The sequence below is a fragment of the Gorilla gorilla genome, chromosome 4 (assembly GCF_029281585.2).
Source record: "Gorilla gorilla gorilla isolate KB3781 chromosome 4, NHGRI_mGorGor1-v2.1_pri, whole genome shotgun sequence".
Classification (NCBI taxonomy): Eukaryota; Metazoa; Chordata; class Mammalia; order Primates; family Hominidae; genus Gorilla; species Gorilla gorilla.
The window spans coordinates 138,715,141-138,736,919 of NC_073228.2; the positions used below are offsets into that span (position 1 = coordinate 138,715,141).

Below are 21,779 nucleotides of genomic sequence, written 5' to 3' on the forward strand. Positions count from 1 at the left end.
CTGCATCAGCAGCCTCCCAAGTAGTTGGGATCACAGGCGTGCCACCACCACACTCGGCTAATTTTTTTGTGTTTTTAGTAGAGATGGGGTTTCACCATGTTGGTCAGGCTGGTCTCGACCTTCTGACCTCAAATGATCCACCCCCGCTTGGCCTCCCAGAGTGCTGGGATTACAGGCGTGAGCCACTGTGTCCAGCCAATTGCATATATTTCTACCTCTGTGTAAAGAAATTAGAAATTTTCTAGTTTGCTTGTGTTATTTTAAAATATTAAACTTGGGCCGGGCACAGTGGCTCGTGCCTGTAATCCCAGCACTTTGGGAGGCCAAGGCGGGCGGATCACCTGAGGTCAGGAATTTGAGACCAGCCTGGCCGACATGGTGAAACCACGTCTCTAGTAAAAATACAAAAATTAGCCGGGCATAGTGGCAGGCGCCTATAATCCCAGCTACTCGGGAGGCTGAGGCAGGAGAATCACTTGAACCCGGGAGGCAGAGGTTGCAATGAGCCGAAACTGCACCACTGCACTCCAGCCTAGGCAACAGAGTGAGACTCCATCTCAAAAAAATAAAAAACAACAAAAAATAAAAATTAAACTTGGATATTTCACTTTGAACCATTAAGTAATTTAGTAAGACTCTTTCGTGGCTTTTAAAATTCTTTAGTTAATGTTGTCAATCTCGAGGATTTATTAGGTGGATCAGATTTTATCTTGTGATCTAAGTAGGATCCATCTTGTTAGTGTCTAATAATTGTACTTTTTCATCGTGCATTAGGGTTATGCGTATACTTTTATCACAGAGGATCAAGCTCGCTATGCTGGTGACATAATTAAAGCTCTTGAATTGTCAGGGACTGCAGTACCTCCTGATTTAGAGAAACTGTGGAGTGATTTCAAAGATCAACAGAAAGCTGTGAGTTTTTAACCCATGTTACTCTTCTAGAAATCATTAATGTGACTAAACCTTGATTATTTAATTCTTGGAAATCTTTTTTATGTAACACTTGAAAATTTTGATAGGACTATTTTTATTTCTCTCTAGAGGGAAAAATGAGTGAAAGCTAAAATCCTATTTTATTCTTGAACTTAGTATTTTGTGGTGTCTATGTAGAGCTCTTAGTTTATCTTACATGCTAGATGAAGTGTTTTTATTACATTGACGTACACGACCTTGAAAAATATTTAATTAGTATGAATTCCTAAACATTGAAGTTTTTACTATGAGATTAACTTCGTTTTCTTTTTTTGAAAGGAGGGGAAAATAATTAAAAAGAGTAGTGGGTTCTCTGGTAAGGGATTCAAGTTTGATGAAACAGAACAAGCTTTGGCTAATGAGAGGAAGAAGTTACAAAAAGCAGCTCTTGGTCTGCAAGATTCAGATGATGAGGATGCTGCAGTTGATGTAAGTACTGTTATTCTCTCATTCTTAATTGAGGCAGTTATTTCTTTTGTACTGGAGGTCTTGCCATATGGTTATCAAGATAGACAATCATTAGAAACCTTCTTTACAAGAGGTTGGTTCCAGAACAGTTTTGGAAAATCTGCCTACTACATACCAATACCCCTCCTCTCAATATATAGACCACTCATTAGCACTTCAAAGGATGTGAAAAGTCCTTTTTTTTTTTTTTTTTTTGCGGTGGGAGTCTGGCTGTGTCACCCAGGCTGGAGTATGGTGGCATGGTCTCCACTCACTGTAACCTCCCCCTCCTGGGTTCAAGCAATTCTCCTGCCTCGGCCTCCTGAGTAGCTGGGATTACAGGTATCCACCACCAAGCCTGGCTAATTTTTGTATTTTTAGTAGAGACGGGGTTTCACCTTCTTGCCCAGGCTGGTCTCAGATTCCTGACCTCAAGTGATCCGCTTTCCTTGGCCTCCCAAAGTGCTGGGATTACAGGCGTGAGCCACCTCGTCTGGCCATGGATGTGAAAAGTCTTTAACGAATCTTGTTTAACTTCATTAAACCCAGAAATTCCCCAGCATACCTGATCTCAGAACACTTTTGGATATATCATGTTAAACTTAAGTTCAGAAAATAATTTTGGAAATCAGAAATTCAATCTGATCTTATCATTAGGAAATTGACTCCAAGAAAAGATGTTAGGTCCAGGACCACAGTGGGAGTTAACACAGTCAGGACCAGAACCCAGTTGTCCTATTAACCTTAAGCCATTTCTTTCTAGGATACCATACTAGCTCAAAAAATTAGCTGGGCGTGTCTTGCTCTGTCACCCAGGCCGGACTGCAGTGTCGTAATCTTAGCTCACTGCAACCTCTGCCTCCCAGGTTCAAGCGATTGTCCTGTTTCAGCCTCCCGAGTAGCTGGGATTACAGACACCTGCCACCACACCCGGCTGATTTTTGTATTTTTAGTAGAGATGGGGTTTCACCATATTGGCCAGGTTGGTCTCAAACTCCTGACCTCAGGTGATCCACCTGCCTTGGCCTCCCACAGTGCTGGGATTGTAGGTGTGAGCCACTGTGCCTGGCCGATGAAGTCATTTTTTTTTTTTTTTTTTTTTTTTTTGAGACGGAGTCTCGCTCTGTCACCAGGCTGTAGTGCAGTGGCTCGATCTTGGCTCACTGCAACCTCTGCCTCTCAGGTTCAAGTGGTTCTCCTGCCTCAGACTCCCGAGTAACTGGAACAACAGGCACGCGCCACCATGCTTGGCTAATTTTTTTTGTATTTTTACTAGAGACAGGGTTTCACCATGTTGGCCAGGATGATCTTGATCTCTTGACTTCGTGATCCGCCTGCCTCGGCCTCCTGAAGTGCTCGGATTACAGGCGTGAGCCACCACGCCCGACCACATTTCATTTTTTTAATTTATCTGTTGCCATGTAACAAATCAAAACTTAGCAGGTTAAAGCAATAAACACTTATTATCACATAGTTCCTTATGATCAGGAAATCAGGAGCAGTTTAGTCAGGTAGTTCTGGCTTAGGCGCTCCTGAGATTGCAGTCATCTGCAGGCTTGACTGTTGCTGGATGATCTGCTTCCAACATCAGTCACTTTGATGTAGATAGGATGCCTCAGTTCTTCACCTCTTTGCCTGTCCTTACCCACATGGCAGCTGGCTTTCCCCACAGTGAGTGATCAAAGAGAGCAAAGAGAAAGCTTTAGTGCTTTTTATGACTGTCTCTGAAATTACACCCTGTCACTTCCACTTTATTCTTTGTGGGGTTTTTTTTTTGTCTTGTTTTGTTTTGGAAACAGAGTCTGACTCTTTTGCCCAGGCTGGAGTGTAGTGGTGCGAACTCAGCTCACTGCAGCCTCAGCGATCTTCCCACCTCAGCCTCTTGAGTAGCTGGTACTATAGGTGCACCACCATGCCCTGTTAATATATATTTTAAAATGTTTTTTTTTTTAGAGTCGAGGTCTCGCTATGTTGCCTAGGTTGGTCTGAAATTCCTGGGCTCAAGTGATCCTCCTGCCTCAGCCTCCCAAAGTGATGGTATTACAAACATGAGCCACCATGCCCAGCCCACTTTCTTCTATTAGAAAGAAGTCATTAAGTCCAGCCCACACTCAGGAAAAAAGACTATTAAATAATTTGTAGCCATGTTTTAAAAACATCTGTCACTTTTTGACATTATGGTAGTTTCTTTTCTGTGGTTTTAGTTGCCGTAGGTTAACCACAGTCTGAAACTGTTACAGTATTTTGAGACCACATTCATATAACTTTTATTACAGTATATTGTTATAATTGTCCTATTTTATTGTTGTTAATCTCTTAACTGTACCTAATTTATAAATTAAACTTTATCATAGGTATGTATGTATAGGAAAAAACAGTGTATGTCGGTGCGGTACTATCTGTGTTTTTAGGCATTCACTGGGGTTCTTGTAATGTATTCCATGTGTAAAGGGAAAACTGCAGTATTTTTAACTGTTTTTTAAAATCTTGTGATAAAATACAGTGATTGTTTCTTCGGGTGTTAAAGTAATATATAATTTTATGAAAAATGTGAACAGTACTTAACATGAATAAAATCAAAAGTAAGGTTAGCTCTACCAGCTAACATTGTATACTTCCCCCTTTCCTGATTTTATGAATTTGTTCAGATTGTAATACCATGAATGCTATTTAATTTAAAACGGTTTTACTCAGGTAAATGTTGAGTTTTAAAACTAGTTGATAACTAACCCCCTGTTGGTGTTTTTTTGGGGTTTTGTTTTGTTTTGTTTTTATGAGACAGGATCTCACTCCATCAACCAGGCTGGAGTAAAGTGGCGTGATCTTGGCTCACTGTAGCCTCGACCTCCTGGGCTCAGGTGATTCTCCACCTCAGCCTTCTGAATATCTGGGACTACAGGCATGTGCCACCATGCCTGGGTAACTTTTATATTTTTTGTAGAGACAAGGTTTCGCCATGTTGCCCAGGCTGGTCTTGAACTCCTGGGCTCAAGTAATCCTCCTGCCTTGAACTCTCAAAATGCTGGGATTATAGGCAGGAGCCACTGTGCCTGGCCATAACTAAAACCCTTTAATAGGTAATAAATGTTTTAAGAAGAATCTAAGGCTGGGTGTGGTGACTCATGGCCTGTAATCCCAACACTTTGGAAGGCCATGGTGGGAGGATAGCTTGAGCCCAGGAGTTCAAGACCCTCCTAGACAACACAGTGAGACCCCGTCTCTATAAAAAGGTTTTTAAAAATTACCTGGACGTGATAGTGCACGCTGTGGTCCTAGCTACTTGGGAGGCCGAGATGTGAGGAACCCTTGAGCCTGGGAGTTAAAGGCGACCCTGTCTCAAAAAAATACAAAAGCTAAATGGACTGTTTTTATTGTAGTAAAAGAGCTTTGTAAATTAACCAATTAATTTTTAAGCCCTAAATAAGCTTTTCTGTGCATTTGAGATCTAGAAGATACAGCTTTATTAATCTAATCTAAATTTCTGAAGGGGGCTTGTATTTCTATAATCAGTGGTATCAGTAGTCACTGTTGGGCAAAGGGCATTTTTTAAAAGAAATGCACATAGCAGGCTGGCCACGGTGACTCACGCCTGTAATCCCAGCACTTTGGGAGGCCAAAGTGGGCGGATCATGAGGTCAGGAGATGAGACCATCCTGGCTAACACGGTGAAACCCCATCTCAACTAAAAATACAAAAAATTAGCCAGGTGTGGTGGCGGGCACCTGTAGTCCCAGCTACTCAGGAGGCTGAGGCAGAAGAATGGCGTGAACCTGGGAGGCGGATCTTGCAGTGAGCTGAGATGGCGCCATTGCACTCCAGCCTGGGAGACAGAGCAAGACTCCGTCTCAAAAAAAAAAAAAAAAAAAAAAAGAAATGCACCTAGCAGTAGGGCTCATGTGACTCCTGTCAAAGCAAAGCTTTCATCATTGCACTTGCCTTGATGGGGAAACAACCTGCATTTCTTTCCTTTCTTGATTCAAAGGAATAAGGGAATAAGCCTTTTCTGGTTCAGTTACCCAGTTTTTAAGGCAAATCCAATTGGATTTTATGGGTTGGGAAAGAGTTTTGAGAGCTTTGCCTTGGGAACATGTTATATCACTCCCCCTGAGAATTATTGACTATATTTTTAGTAGGCCACTGACCTTGAGTTATAGTCCTTCTTCCAGCCTCTTTCATTGCAGTATAATTTGGTCTCAAGGCCTGAGCCCTGGGGCAAGTCAGCTGCATCCTATTGGCTATTCTGTCTTGAAAGCACATGTTTCCTCATTTATTGAACAGGGATGAAGTTTCTGGTCCTCTCAGGAGTCTGATGACGTGGTTCATGCAGTGTTGTTTCTCTGTTTTCTATTTTTCTCCCCACCATAGACAACTGATTTTTTAAATGAAACGTGACTTTTAACAAATAGGTGGTATATTTTCCCATGGATCTGTGTAGTAGGATTTGTGTAAATATAACTATCTGATTCCAGCCTTTTGGTGGAAACATTCCTTATTTATTTCTGTAGAATAACTTAATTTGGTATTTCTAATTCAGTTTTTTACTAGTCCTTTTTTTCCTTTTGATCTAGATTGATGAGCAAATTGAAAGCATGTTTAATTCAAAGAAGAGAGTAAAGGATATGGCTGCTCCTGGAACATCAAGTGTTCCTGCTCCAACTGCAGGAAATGCTGAGAAATTAGAAATTGCTAAGAGATTGGCTCTTAGAATCAATGCCCAGAAGAATTTGGGCATCGAGTCTCAGGTATTAAGTAATTTGTTCCAAATCTCAGTCAATACTTTTAAGAAGTTCTTTGATTTTACTTTTCAGGAATTATATTGAGCACAAGTAAACAAGTTGTCCTAGACATTGAGTTTGTGAGAATTTAACATTCTCAATACAGAATTTTTTGATAATTGCATTTGGATGATTTCTCTAGTGCTATTAACTGAGGACTTTGTGCCTATTCTGGAATTTCTAACTGTTAGCCACAGGTAGTTTTATAGGGTAGTATTCTGATGAGTCTTAACAAAATCTTAAAGATGTATTAATAATTCTCTTTTTCTTTCTTTATCTGCTTTTATTGGGCACACAACTCCCTGGATATACAAACACCTAGTTACATGACTCAAATTAATATGGTCTTAAACAGTGGAGAAATGTGATTTTTAAATATTTCACGTTATCTTTTTCTTGGAAGCTTGTTATTTTGAAGCTTTTGAGGCAGTCATTAACTATAATGTTTGTAATGTTGGGTTGGGTCATAGAGATGAAGGAGCTCAGTGATGGTAGTAGTACAAACATTCAAATTCGGAGGAGACTCCTAGGAATTAGAGTATGCAAATGATTTTCGAAATATTTACTGTGTCTGACATCAAGAGTTAGCTAATTATCAACTACATCTCTATGATCTAGTAGAATATTTAATAGAGTTGAATGTTCTCCAGTTTTCTTATCCACTAGGAGGTACATTAAACTACATTATAAATATATATTGCTAAATCACACATATCAATGAGACTATGCATTAGAAAGGTTTATTTATTAAACTTGCATACAAAGTTAGTAGCTTTTCAGAGAATAATTTGTGGTGTGGTCCCTACTCTTGTCTCTGCCCTCATGTGAGATTTAACTAAGTCTTCTTTAACTACAGGATGTGATGCAGCAGGCCACCAATGCAATTCTTAGAGGTGGCACCATTCTGGCTCCCACTGTTTCTGCAAAAACCATTGCAGAACAACTTGCTGAAAAGATCAATGCCAAGCTCAATTATGTGCCTTTAGAGAAACAAGAAGAAGAGAGACAGGATGGTGGACAGAATGAATCTTTTAAGAGATATGAAGAAGAATTAGAGATCAATGACTTCCCACAGGCAAGTAACAGGTTTAAACCTTTTTTTTATTGTGAAGTAACAACTCTTCTTTGGAGGAAAAATCTCATCTTTAAAACCCATGAACATTTTAATAGCTCCTTCACTCTTTACCTAAATGGAGGATATAACAATAGAAATTTGATTTTTATGAGTATGTTCAAGGTAAATTAGGATCTAAATGAACTTATGATGCAGGTATGTATTAATAATGATCTTTGTTTTCTTTGTTTGTTGTTTTTTTTTTTTTTTTTTTTTTTTTGAGACGGACCTTTGCTCTTATCGCCTAGGCTGGAGTACAATGTTGCGATCTCGACTCACCTCAACCTCTGCCTCCCGGGTTCAAGCGATTCTCCTCCCTCAGCCTCGCGAGTAGCTGGGATTACAGGCATGTGCCACCATGCCCAGCTTATTTTTGTATTTTTAGTAGAGACAGGATTTCACCATGTTGTTCAGTCTGGTCTCGAACTCCCGACCTCAGGTCATCTGCCCGCCTCGGCCTCCCAAAGTGCTGGGATTATAGGCATGCACCACCAAGCCTAGCTAATTTTTCTATTTTTAGTAGAGACGGGGTTTCTCCATGTTGGTCAGGCTGGTCTCGAACTCCCAACCTCAGGTGATCCGCCCACCTTAGCCTCCCAAAGTGCTGGAATTACAGGTGTGAGCCATCACGCCTGGCCAATAATGATCTCAATATTGACCATAGGGCCCGGTGAGGTGGCTCACGCCTGGAATCCCAGCACTTTGGGAGACTAAGGTGGGTGAATCACCTGAGGTCGGGAGGTCGAGACCAGCCTGACCAACATGGTGAAACCCCGTCTCTACTAAAAATACAAAAATAAGCTGGGCATGGTGGCCCATGCCTGTAATCCCAGCTACTCGGGAGGCTGAGGGAGGAGAATCACTTGAAGCTGGGAGGCAGAGGTTGCGGTGAGCCAAGATTGCACCATTGTACTCCAGCCTGGGCAAAAAGAGCAAAACTCCGTCTCAAAAAGAAAAAAAAAAATATATATATATAGAGAGAGAGAGAGAGAGAGGGAGGGAGGGAGAGGGAGACCATAATATGATATCAGCCAGCCTAGTCTTTGTCAGCATTCCTGGATTTTTTTGTCCTGTTATGAAGTGATTTTTCTTTTCCTTACCTTTTCTTTTAGACTGCTAGGTGGAAAGTTACCTCTAAGGAAGCTCTGCAGAGAATCAGTGAATACTCTGAAGCCGCAATTACAATCAGAGGAACCTACTTCCCTCCTGGCAAAGAACCCAAGGAAGGCGAGCGGAAGATTTACTTGGCAATTGAAAGTATGTACTGTTAGTTCTGTTTCAATCTTGAATTTAGATCAAGGTTGATGTAGATGCAATAAACGCAAAGAGCATGTGAGGTCAATTCTAGAGAGAACTGAAAGTAAGAAACACCTCTGAAAAAAAAATCTTATGACATTTGAGGTCTTTATATAGAAGAATTTCAGTACATATGCAAAGGTAAATGATCTGTTTGCAAGACTCAGTTTTGGCAATTTAGTCAAATTTGAAAATTAAAAGAAAACTTACATTTTAAGGACTGACCTGTTTATGCTTCTAGTAAGTGGAATATTCTGGCCTAAGTTTAGGTTGGAAAGTAAATCAAGTGTATTAGTCCACTTAATGAATGTTTATCTAGGCAAATATTGCCTGTGAAATTACGCCCATGAAAGTTTATACCTTTAACAAAATAACAAGTAGACAATGCCACAACCTAACGGATATAAATAATACATTATGTAACAGCAATCAGATTTGGTTTTTAACTTTATTTCATACATTCATGAATGAATTCATTCCAGAGGCATTTCCATCTTTATTTATTTTGAGACAGGGTCTTATCTTGTCTGGCTGGAGCGCAGTGGCGCAATCTCAGCTCACTGTAGCCTCAACCTCCTGGGCTCAAGTGATCCTCCCACCTCAACACCCCCAAGTAGCTGGGACTACAGGAACATGCCACCACACCTGACTTTTTTTTTTTGTCTTTTTTGTAGAGACAGGGTTGTGTTTTGGTGCCCAGGCTGGTCTCCAACTCCTCAGCTCAAGGGACCCGCCCCCGCTCAGCCTCCCAAAGTGCTAGGATTGCAGGCATGAGCCAATGTACCCAGCCTATTTTGTTTTTTCTGATGTGTTAGTCTACTGCATAGTAGGACACCCTGTCACACTTTATTTATGTTTTTGATTTTTGTTTTGTTTTGTTTTGCTTTTTTCCCCGAGATGGAGTCTTGCTCTGTTGCCCAGAGCTGGAGTGCAGTAGTGCGATCTTGACTCACTGCAACCTCCACCTCCCAGGTTCAAGCAGTTCTCCTGCCTCAGCCTCCCAAGTAGCTGGGATTACAGGCATGCACCACCATGCCTGGCTTATTTTTGTATTTTTAGTAGAGACGGGGTTTCACCATGCTGGCCTGGCTGGTCTCAAACTCCTGACCTCATGGTCCACCCGCCTTGGTCTCCCAAAGTGCTGGGATTACAGGCATGAGCCACCGCGCCCAGCCCACTTTATTTATATTTAATCTGAACATCTTTGTTATTGATATTTTAAGTGGTTTTTGTTTTTGTTTTCTGACATTATGTGAAATGGAAGCAAGACAGAACTAGACTGCTAGATAATAGCACCATCTGTTCTGGCTTCATTTCCTTGACACCATAGCATTGTAGTCAGTTCAGGGTTTAGCACTCTGTCGCCCAGGCTGGAGTGCAATGGCACGATCTTGGCTTACCGCAACCTCCGCCTCCAGGGTTCACGCGATTCTTGTGCCTCAGCCTCCTGGGTAGCTGGGACCACAGGCATGTGCTACTATACCTGGCTAATTTTTGTATTTTTGGGTAGAGTTGGGGTTTCACCATGTTGGCCAGGCTAGACCTCTACTTCTTGATGGTACTGTCTCCATTTGGAACTATTTTTAAAATCTGTAGCAGTCTTTTGCTATTTAGGACTTACATTGAGGTAAAATTCATGTAACAAAAGTTTGTCCATTTTAACCATTAAAAATGTACAGTTCAGTCTTCAGTACCTTCGTGAAACTTAAACAGGATTCAGTGAAAGCAGTGCTTAGAGAGAAATTTCTAGCTATAAATGCCTGCATTATAAAAGATCTCAGTTAACTGCCTTTTTTGTGTTAGAGTAATCTTTTCTTTTCTTTTCTTTTCTTTTTTTTTTTTTTTTTGAGACAAAGTCCCACTGTGTCATCTAGGCTGGAGTGCAGTGGCACGATCTCGACTCACTGCAACTCCCACCTCCTGGGTTCAAGTAATTCTCGTGCCTCAGCCTCCCGAGAAGCTAGGATTACAGGTGCCCCCCCGCCACACCTAGCTAATTTTCGTTTTTTTTTTGTGAGAGAGAGTCTTGCTCTGTTGCCCAGGCTAGAGTGCAGTGGCGCAATCTTGGCTCACTGCCAGCTCCGCCTCCCGGGTTCACGCCATTCTCCTGCCTCAGCCTCCCAAGCAGCTGGGACTACAGGCGCCCACCACCATGCCCGGCTAATTTTTTTTTTTTGTATTTTTAGTAGAGACAGGGTTTCACCATGTTAGCCAGGATGGTCTCGATCTCCTGACCTTGTGATCCGCCCGCCTCGGCCTCCCAAAGTGCTGGGATTACAGGCGTGAGCCACTGCGCCCGGCCAATTTTTGTATTTTTAGTAGAGATGAGGTTTCACCATGTTGGTCAGGCTGTTCTCAAACTCCTGACCTCAGGTGATCCACCTGCCTCTGCCTCCCAAAGTGTTGGGATTACAGGCATGAGCCACTGCGCCCCACCGTGTTAAAGCAATATTTTCTTGTGTGCCATTTTGATTTGCTCTTGTTTCTGGGTTTCTTTTTTTTTTTTTTTTTTTGAGAGGGAGTCTAGCTCTGTCACCATGCTGGAATGCAGTGGCACAATTTCGGCTCACTGCAACGGTGCAGTTTCGGCTCACTGCAACCTCTGCCTCCCAGGGTTAAGCGATTCTATTGCCTCAGCCTCCCAAGTAGCTGGGACTACAGGCAAGCACCACCACGCCCAGCTACTTTTTGTATTTTTAGTAGACATGGGGTTTCACCATGTTGGCCAGGATGGTCTCAATCTCCTGACCTCATGATCTGCCTGCCTTGGCCTCCCAAAGTGCTGGGATTACAGGCAGGAGCCACCACGCCCGGCCTACTTGTTTCTTTTGCTATATGTATTTTTAGGTGTTTTTTTTTTTTTTTTTTTGAGGTGGAGTCTCACTCTGTTGCCCAGGCTGGAGTGCAATGATGCTGTCTCATCTCACTGCAACCTCCACCTCCCGGGTTCAAGGAGTTCTCCCTTGGCCTCCCTAGTAGCTGGGATTACAGATGCATGCCTGGCTAATTTTATTTTTAGTAGAGATGGAGTTTCACCACGTTGGCCAGACTGTTCTTGAACTCCTGACCTCAGGTGAACTGCCTACCTCAGCCTCCCAAAGTGCAGGGATTACAGGCCTGAGCCACCGTGCCCAGCCAGGTATTTTCTTAGCGGTTACTCAGTGGATTGCAATTAATATCTTAATTCATAACAACGTAGTTCAATTAATGCCAACTTAGTTTTAATACTATACAAAAATTTTGCTCTTATGCAGTCCCATCTATTTTTTTGTTGTTATTGACACAAAATTCCTGTATATGTTTTTCTAAGAGACAGGGTCTTGATCTGTCACTCAGGCTGGAGTGCAAAGGTGAGATTATAGTTTACTGCAGCTTCAAACTCCAGGGTTCAAGTGATCCTCTATCCTTAGCCTCCTGAACAGCTAGGACCACAGGCCTGTGCCACCATGCCTGGCTAATGAAAAAAATTTTTTTTTCTAGAGACAGGGTCTTGCTGTGTTACAGTCTAGGCTTGTCTTGAACTCGTGGCTTCTCGTGTACTCCCACATCGGCCTCCCAAACATACTCATCTTTTTTTGAGACAGAGTCTTGTTCTGTCACCTGTCCTGGAGTGCAATGACCCAGTCACAGCTCAAGCAAGCCTCCCACCTCAGCCCCCCATTTAGCTGGGACCACAGGTGTACGCCACTATGTCCAGCTAAATTTTTGTATTTTTTGTAGAGATGGGTTTTCACTATGTTGCCCAGACTGTTCTTGAACTCCTGGGCTCAAGTGATCCTCCTGCCTCAGCCTCCCAAAGTGATGGGATTACAAACGTGAGCCACCATGCTGGGCCCAGACCTGTACATCTTCATACATTCTGTATTCTTCAACATAGATTCATAATTATTTTATGTAATTTTTAAATCATACAGGAAATAAAGAGAAGCTACAAACTAAAAATAATACTGACTTTTATATTTACTTATGTAGCTATGAGTATTCTTTGTTTCCTCATTCAAGTAATCTAGGGTTCTTTCACTTCAGTCTGGAGGATTTCCTTTTGTATTTCTTGTAGGGCAGGTATACTAGCAACTAACTCAGGTTTTGTTTATCTGAGAATTTCTTAATTTCATCTTTTTTTTTTTTTTTTTTTTTTTTTTTTGACATGGAGTCTCGCTCTGTCGCCAGGCTGGAGTGCAATGGTGCAATCTTGGCTCACTAAAACCTTTGCCTCCTGGCAGCCTCCCAAGTAGCTGGGATTATAGGCACATGCCACCACACCCAGCTAATTTTTGTATTTTTAGTAGACATGGGGTTTCACCATGTTGGCCAGGATGGTCTCGATCTCCTGACCTTGTGATCCTCCTGCCTTGGCCTCCCAAAGTGTTGGGATTACAGGCGAGAGCCACCACACCCGGCAAATACAGCTGTTATGTTTTCCATGTTTTTGCCACTCTACCATTGAGTCATGGTAAGTTTCATACATATTTTTAAATGGCATACAAAGGATGTGTGTCCAGAACTAGGCAAACTACACTTTTTTCTTCATGTTTGTGACTATGAGAAACTGACTTAGATCTATTTGAAGTCAGGTTTAAAAATGGCATCCTTTTGTGTATCCTGAAATACTTTTGGTCTGCCAGTGACCCAGTATGTTTCTAACTCAGGTGACACTGTTTCTTATTACATAGTGAAATGGGGGTTGCTGACCCCTGGGTCTTCAAGCAGAGAAAACTTAAGCTGATGTGTTTCTGTAGTTGGAACTGGACAGGTCTTTGCTACTGTGTTAATTAGATCATACAGGCTGAAGACAATGATAGAGGAATGTGGCAATAAAACCTTTGGTGTACATGGAGTCAGGATTTTATTTTCTGCTTGAATACATGGGTATCATTTAAGCAAAATTAATATTTTAACTGCTTGCCTTATAAAGAGGTAAGTGAGAGACGTGATTATTTGCTTTGAAAAAGAATTCTTTTCGTAATTCATTTATTAATTTAAATGCAGTGTTTGCTTAGTATGGTATAATTGATATATCAAATTTCAATTTATGTATAACTTTATCAGAACACATCTCTACTACCAAGTGATGTGAAGTGAGATATTCACTGATTCCACAGCTCCGATGTAGTTTTCCTTTCATCTAGAATGGTTCTGGTCATTTGTCTCCACTGTCAATTTACACTCAGGAAATAACGTCTAATTTTTATAATAATCTAAGCAAGTCTCCTCAGTAAAAAAGCAACTTTGTTGAAAGCAAATCTTAAGAATAATCTAGAAATATAATGATAATGGCCGGGCGCGGTGGCTCATGCCTGTAATCCCAGCACTTTGGGAGGCCAAAGCGGGCGGATCACAAGGTCAAGAGTTTGAGACCAGCCTGGCAAACATAGTGAAACCCCGTCTCTACTAAATACAAAAATTAGCTGGGCATGGTGGCGGGAGCCTGTATCCCAGCTACTGGAGAGGCTGAGTACCTTGGAACCAGAAGGTAGAGGTTGCAGTGAGCTGAGATGGCGCCACTGCACTCCAGCCTGGGCAAAAACAGCAAAACTCTGTCTCAAAAAAAAAAAAGAAAAGAAAAGAAAAAGAAATATAATGATACTGAATAAGAGCTAGGGTTTGGTAATTTAAGTGATCTAAATCTTTTAGAATTTTCAGAGGTAATTAGATTTTTTAAAGGATCATTTAGTTTTTGAAACTCCAAACTCAACTAAACACTAACAGGATGAAAACAGGTGTTGCTACTGTGGAATGAGCCTAGTGTCATCTGTTTCTAGTTCTGTAATTGGAGGGACCCCACTGCCTGGCTGGCTCCTTGGAGGCTCTGTTTGGCTCAGCAGCTCCAGGCCTCCCACCAGGCAAAGGGAAGGAGAACAGGAAGGACTTACATGCCTAGTCAGCCTGTATAATTTATATAGCCTGTTCTGTGACCCTCTCTTTTTACTAGTGGAGAATCCCTTAAAAGCAGCCACAGTTGTTTTAGGACCAATGAAAGGAAATGCCCTTTTTTTCATAGCTGCTTATAAACATATGTAACCTATTACAAGAAGTTACATAAGTGAGAATTTAAACTGGTCCAAATTGTCGGGCTCTGATAAAAGTAGGAAAATTAATTTTCCAGTTAAATCTAGGTGAGAGTGTCATTTTCCTTCCTTTTAAAGTTGCACAAAAATATCAACAAGCTTCACACCAACTCATACCAAGCAACGTGTTTTCCTCCTAAATTTCATTTTTGTTGTAATTTTCAGTTTGACTTCGGTCTTGATTCTTCTGTTTCTCTTCCCTTCCAGCACTCACCTTCCCCGCGTAGTTTTATAGTGTTGTGGTTAGTGGCTAGTGGAGGTATAGGATTTAAATTAGATATGTTGCTATGACTTCATAGCCATACCCTTGGCCTTTTCCTTCCTGTTGTGAAACTGTTTCTGTCTCTCTTTCTAGCTCCGTCTCTGTCTCTCTCTGGGGACAGAAAAGTTACTCATTTCTAATATGGGGGGAAATTTTCTCGTTTATTATAAATCTTTCCCTCATTTGTGTTTTTTAAAAATACACGGAATGATAAAAATATAGCTCTCTACGTTGCAAACCCAGTCCTCCTTTTATTCTTAGACATTTCAATCTTTAGTCTTCTTTGATTCAGCTCTTTTTCTCTTCTCAGTGTGCAATGTGGTGCCTATCTGTACTTACCTACTCACTGGCATTGTCCATTGGCTCCAGATTCTACCCAGCCTACCCTTGATGGCTCTCTAATCTCTGCCACTTCTAAACTTCTGGTCCATATTTCCATTGGCCTCATCTATATTTCCAATTGGATGTCTAATGAGCACCTCAACTACAGCAATTTTAGAATTAAATTTCACCCATTATCACTGTCCAAAAAACACCTGTTTTCCTCCTGGAATCAATATATTCTTTTATTACTTCTACCTTTTTTCATTTGCCAGCCAGCTCTTAATATCTTAATTTGTTTCTCTTTTTCACTGTTCATATCCCATCAGAAAAAATATCTTGTCCATTCTACCTCAAAAGTGTGCTCTTGTGATGGTATAAATACAATATTATGAGAGCACTAAGGAAAAAAACACTTAACTGTGCCTTTAAGAGTCAGGAAAAGCTTCCTAAAAGTGGTATTTAAAAGCGAAGTTTGTGAACTACTTCCTTTTCATCCTGTTGTGATATCTTTACCAGTTTGTTTTTCTAGTCTGTAAGCTTTTAAAGAGCATGAATTTGTTCTTTATATGTTAAATGTCTCACAGTATGTGAGAGGTGAGTGCTTAATGTTTATGAAATTGATAACTGTGAATGAATGTCTGCAGTCTACCTCATCCAGTCAGCTATCTTGCGGTGTTCTTTCACACTCCTTTTCCAACCACGCTACGCTTCTCTTATTCTTCAATAATTAAGCATGCTTGTCTTAACTCTGTACCATTACGCATGTAATTCCCTTTGCAAAATACTCTTGTGGTATCTTTCCTCCCTCTACTTGGCTAGTCCTCCTTTCATTTTAAAGATTTTGTTCAGACGAGACCCTTCTGAAACATTTGTAGACTTCAATGAACATCATAAATGTCTAATAAATACTTACTAAATGAATAAACCAAGGAAGTTATATTTCCCTTTAGCCTTCTCTTACTGTCTTCTGGACAAATCACTAATAGTCTTTTTATTCCACTCTTTTTAATCACCATACTAGGAACTCTTAACACATAATGTGACCTCAGTGGTTACATTTGAAACTCTGAAAGTAATCAAAATAATAAGCAGCCGTTATATAATGTGGTAATGGTCCACCAGGCATTAAATGGCTATCTTGGCAGGCAGTACAGTGTTTCTGAAAGTCACCTACAGTGTTTCTTCCTGGACCTCCATGATATGGGTAAACACAATGTAAGTTTAGTAATGTGAATAATATGCTTTCCACTCAATCACCAGGTGCCAATGAACTGGCTGTGCAGAAAGCAAAGGCAGAAATCACCAGGCTCATAAAAGAAGAGCTGATCCGGCTGGTGAGTGAAAACCTTAAAGTTTCGTTTGTTTTGTTTTAATAAGTGTTTTATTGAAATATAAATACAGACAAGTACTCAAATCATAAACATATAGTTTGATGAATTTTCACAAAGTAATAAGCATACCAGTGTAGTCACTACCCAGATCAAGAAATAAAAAACATAACTAATATCCCAGAAGTCTTCTCTGTGTCTATTCTTGTCACTATTAATCTCCCCCCAACAAAACCATACCTTGAATTTTTTTTCTTTTCTTTTCTTTTTTTTTTTGGAGACTGAGTCTTGCATTGTCACCCAGGCTGGAGTGCAATGGCACGATCTCGGCTCACTGCAGCCTCCGCCTCCTGCATTCAAGCGATTCTCCTGCCTCAGCCTCCTGAGTAGCTGGGATTACAGGCGCACACCACCACATCCGGCTAATTTTTGTATTTTTAGTAGAGATGGTGTTTCACTATGTTGGCAAGGCTGGTCTCGAACTCCTGACCTCATGATTCACCTGCCTCGGCCTCCCAAAGTGCTGGGATTACAGGCGTGAGCCGCGGCGCCCGGCCCTATATTGTGAATTTTAAAATCATAGATTAGTTTTTCCTGTTTTTGAACTCCACATAAGTGTAATCATGTGTTTGCACCTTTTGCATCTAGTTTCCTTCACTCAACATTTTGAGGAGATCGATCCATGTTATTGCATGTAGCAATAATTCATTCATTTTCATGGCCATATAATATTTATATGATTATACAACAATTAATTTATATTTATATATTGGATTTGGGGGCTATTCTTATTTTTGGTTTTTATGAATAACACTTCTGTGAACATTATTCCATGTGCGTTTGGTATATATTAGCATGATTTTTTACTTGGGTATATACCTCGGAGTAGAATTGTTAATTATAGGCTAGGTATTGCTAAATAGTTTTCCAAAGAGGTTACATCAATTCACACTCAATCCAGAAGTGTAGAAAATTACAGTTGTTATACATATTTGCCAACACATGGTGTTGTCAGTGTCTTTAAACTTAAACAATGACTTAATTTGATTTTGGAAAAAGCCCTTTACAGACTGCCTTTCCCAAGGAGGTAGACATGTCCTTGTGTCTTTAGTGCCAGTTGCAGCTTATAAACACTCCCTACAGTGTGTACATTTCCTTTGAAAGGAAACGTTGTCTTTTCTCTTAAGTGTAATTCTGAGAGCTTTTCTAAAATTCCCCTCACAGAGCATTCCTTTTTTTGTGGGGGGGTGGGGGTGGTTAGAAGCTTAATGAAAAGTGGGTTCACAAAACAAGAGGGAAAAAGTAAAACAGCTGTTAAATCATGTGCTTAATACTATTTCACCAAGGAGTGATCGAAAAGAATCTTGTGCCCATAGATGCTACCACCATTAAGTTGATTCAAAACATAGTTGTTAAGGAATAGTTGAGTGAACAGAGAATTCATTAGTTATTGAATAGTTTTTCCTTTCTCAGTGCAGTAATATTAACATTTAAAATTTTAAATAACCAATAGTTTTATAAGTTGGCAAAGGAAATGATCTTAAATATTTCCTTTTGGGTTTGTTTGGTTGGTTGGTTCGTTTTTTTTGTTTTGTTTGTTTGTTTGTTTGTTTTGCTTTCTCTGATGACATATCTTTTATTTCCTATTACAGCAAAATTCATACCAACCAACAAATAAAGGAAGATACAAAGTCTTATAGACATCCGGAAAAAAGATTTTTACCTGTGCTGGTCTATGATATATGTGACAGTTGCTGTCTGCAGTTTACAATGTATTGTAAATTAAGATTTTTAAAATTGTATCTTGCTGATTTTTTTTAAATATAAGAAACTGGTACTTGGTAAAGAAATCTGTCCGTAAGTACCCCCACAATCAGTCAAACTATATTTAAAGCCAGCCTGTTTTCAGAGTATGATGTCCTTTAATGTAAACTTAAATATCAATATTTTAAATGTCCGGATAATATTCTAGAGGTTTAAAAACTGGAAATATTTGAACTTTCTATTGAAGACAATAAAGTACACAAGTCGTTAAGGGGCTATTCACTTTATCCTGTACTTTCAATGAAATTGTGATCATTTCCTAAGAAAAGGTAAAATTCACTATCATATTTTGTGTCCCCACCTTGAGCTTAAATGTTACATGACTCTGGAACAATATGAACTGGATTTAAGAATGTTATAATAGAAGTCTTACAAAATGGGTTGAGAGTTTTTGTTTCAATTTTTATCATCATAAATGGGCAAAAAGTAGTTGGACTAATTTCGGTTTTTGTACAAGTAAAGATTTAATAGTATAAGGATTTTTTTGCATTTCTTTACACTGAGTGTAAAACTCTACAAAGAGTTTTAGTATTTACTACTTTGAGGTTTCCCTCACAACTTCTGGCTCCATACCTAGCCCCTCTTTTATAATCTTCCTTAAAAGAAAGAGTGTAGTCTATAAATACTAAATATGATACCTTTCCTTCTAGAAAGTGTTTGTTTATATATCTATACATGTTGTATGTACAAATATCCTACTACTTTTAATCTGATTTTTCTTCAGGATTATTGAGTAGGTTGTGAATTTTCTTTCTTAAAAATTGTAAAACATAATGGTACCCAAGTTTTAAACTTAGATGTGCTTCATCTTAGTGAAATTTAATTTACAAGGAATCATAAATTGTGTTTTTGAGGCTGGACGCAGTGACTCACACCTGTATCCCAGCAATTTGGGAGGCCGAGGTGGGCAGATCACTTGAGGTCAGGAGTTCAAGACTAGCCTGGTCAACATGGTGAAACCCTGTCTCTACTAAAAATACAAAAATTAGTCGGCATGGTGGTGGGTGGCTGTAATCCCACCTACTCAGGAGGCTGTGGCAGAAGAACCTGAGCCAAGATAACACCATTGCACTCCAGCCTGGGCAACAGAGTGAGACTATCTCAAAAATAAATAAATAAATAAATAAATAAATTGTATTTTTGAGCCTTCAAGATACAGTTCCTGAATATTCTAATTTAAATTGTTATAATTGGATTACCTAATATTCTTTTCAAGACTCCTGATGTATTAACTTCATGTTATTGTCACTTTTCAAAAAGGAATTTTTTTCAGGAGTTAAATAAAGTCAGCCTTTTACATCCAAGGGTTTCACACCCACAGATTAAACCAACCACAGATCAAAAATAGAAAAAAAAAAAGAAGAAGAAAAATAATAATGTAAAATTTTAAAAATACAGTTTAACAGCTGTAAAACAGTTTTACTATAACATTTACATTGTGTTAGGTATTTTAAGTAATTTAAAGGTTACAGTATACAGGCGGTTAAAGTATACAGGAGGATGTGCATAGGTTATATGCATATAGCAAGCCATTTCATATAAGAGGCTTGAACATCCATGGATTTTGGTATAGAGGAGGAGTTTAAGGGGTGTCCTGCAATCAGTCCCCCTCTCATACCAAAGGATGACTGTATATTTCTTAAATGAAGAGACTTTCATTCTTTAAATATTATTGACTTACAGTTTAAAAATAAATAAATAAAAACATACTATAGTTGTAAAAACAAATAATTTAAATAGTATATTCAGTGGCTGAAGTGATAGGGAGTGTTAATCATTATTTCTTCAGTATAAAGTTATTCTTCCTGAAAAGGTAAGATATACCTGGGAAATATTCTTGGATCCTTCACACATCCACTTAATTTCTTGAAGGAAGAAAACAGACAAAAGACATGTAACAACAGAAACAAATAAACCACTTACTGTAAAATTCCAGGAATTGTGGGCTCATTCCCTCCCTCTAGTTTATTTATTTGCTCATCTTTATCACCTAATGGTAGTTTGTTTTCTTTGGTAGAGTATATGGCAGTCCCACATCGATGATAATTGGTGCTCCCTTTATCCAACTGGATCGCTTTGAGATTCAGTTTTACATCATTTTAGCATTTTGTTTGTATATCAGTTGTGATGAGCCACTGATAAAATTTTGTTCTAAAATGAAACATATTACTTTGTTAGTACATTTTTTAGTGTCACACAGACTTTTAAAATTTGAATGATGTATAGACTTTGTTTTTTTAATGCAATATGAATATTTGCTCATGTTTTCTAAATTCCTTATAAAATAAAATTCGAATTCAATCTGCACTTTCTTAAAATTATCTTTCCTCGAATGCTTTTTCTTCTGTTTCTCTAATTTTGTTTATGTTGGTGAGAGAAGTATTATACCCTCTGTATTTTTATTTAAAAAATTCTAGCAACTTATTACCCAAAATATTTATAATTCTGTTCCAAAAATGTCTTCCTGAAGAAGGCTCTTAAGTCTTCTATGTTCATTGTATTTAGCATAAGAGAAACATAGGTGAAATAATAGGTTCATTTACCAGTTGGGGTTTTGCCACAGTGACACTTTTACAAAATGGATATGTAGGCTGGGTGCGGTGGCTCATGCCTGTAATCCCAGCACTTTGGGAGGCCGAGGCAGGCAGATCACCTGGGGTCAGGAGTTCAAGACCAGTCTGACCAACACGGAGAGACCCAGTCTCTACTAAAAATACAAAATTAGCCAGGCACGGTGGCACATGCCTGTAATCCCAGCTACTCGGGAGGCTGAGGCAGGCGAATCGCTTGAACCTGGGAGGCAGAAGTTGCAGTGAGCCAAGATGGCGCCATTGCACTCCAGCCTGGGCAACAAGAGCGAAACTTTGTCTCAAAAAAAAAAAAAAAAAAAAGGAAAAAAAAAGGATGTGTAGAATGAAAGAATAATAGCTAAGTTCTCCCTCACACGTTTTGGACACTTTACTGTTTGATATATTTCTTTTTTTTTTTTTTTTTTTTTTGAGACAGAGTCTTGCTCTGTTGCCAGGCTGGATTTGCAGTGGCGTGATCTCGGCACACTGCAACCTCTGCCTCCTGGGTTCAAGCCATTCTCCTGCCTCAGCCTCCCAAGTAGCTGGGACTACAGGCGTGAGCCACCACACCCAGTTAATTTTTTTGTATTTTTAGTAGAGACGGGGTTTCACCATGTTGGCCAGAATGGTCTCGATTTCTTGACCTCGTGATCCACCCACCTTGGCCTCCCAAAGTGCTGGGATTACAGGCAGGAGCCACCACACCCGGCCACTATTTGATATATTTCATGTCTCATTGGCTTTGTTGGTGTACGCAATGCACATGTGACTGCTAATCTTTTGTTTTGTTTTGTTTTTG

The 21,779-nt window shown here is 39.7% G+C and overlaps 1 protein-coding gene across 3 annotated transcripts in view; it reads left to right on the forward strand.

Annotated features, from left to right (window-relative positions):
- The window catches only part of DDX46 (DEAD-box helicase 46), a 73,634-nt gene extending 54,844 nt beyond the window's left edge, over window positions 1-18,790 (forward strand). The window contains exons 17-23 of one of the 3 annotated variants that reach the window (XM_019028207.3): window positions 775-912; window positions 1,252-1,401; window positions 5,988-6,164; window positions 7,051-7,269; window positions 8,421-8,565; window positions 16,519-16,592; window positions 18,239-18,790. In XM_019028207.3, coding sequence (XP_018883752.1) covers window positions 775-912; window positions 1,252-1,401; window positions 5,988-6,164; window positions 7,051-7,269; window positions 8,421-8,565; window positions 16,519-16,592; window positions 18,239-18,286 — 951 coding nt within the window. In that variant the 3' untranslated portion in view covers window positions 18,287-18,790. Of the gene's footprint in view, window positions 1-774; window positions 913-1,251; window positions 1,402-5,987; window positions 6,169-7,050; window positions 7,274-8,420; window positions 8,566-16,518; window positions 16,593-18,238 lie in introns of those variants that run through there. The other 2 variants (XM_019028208.4, XM_055386646.2) reach the window with 2 other exon arrangements.
- The last annotated feature ends 2,989 nt before the right edge of the window (window positions 18,791-21,779 follow it).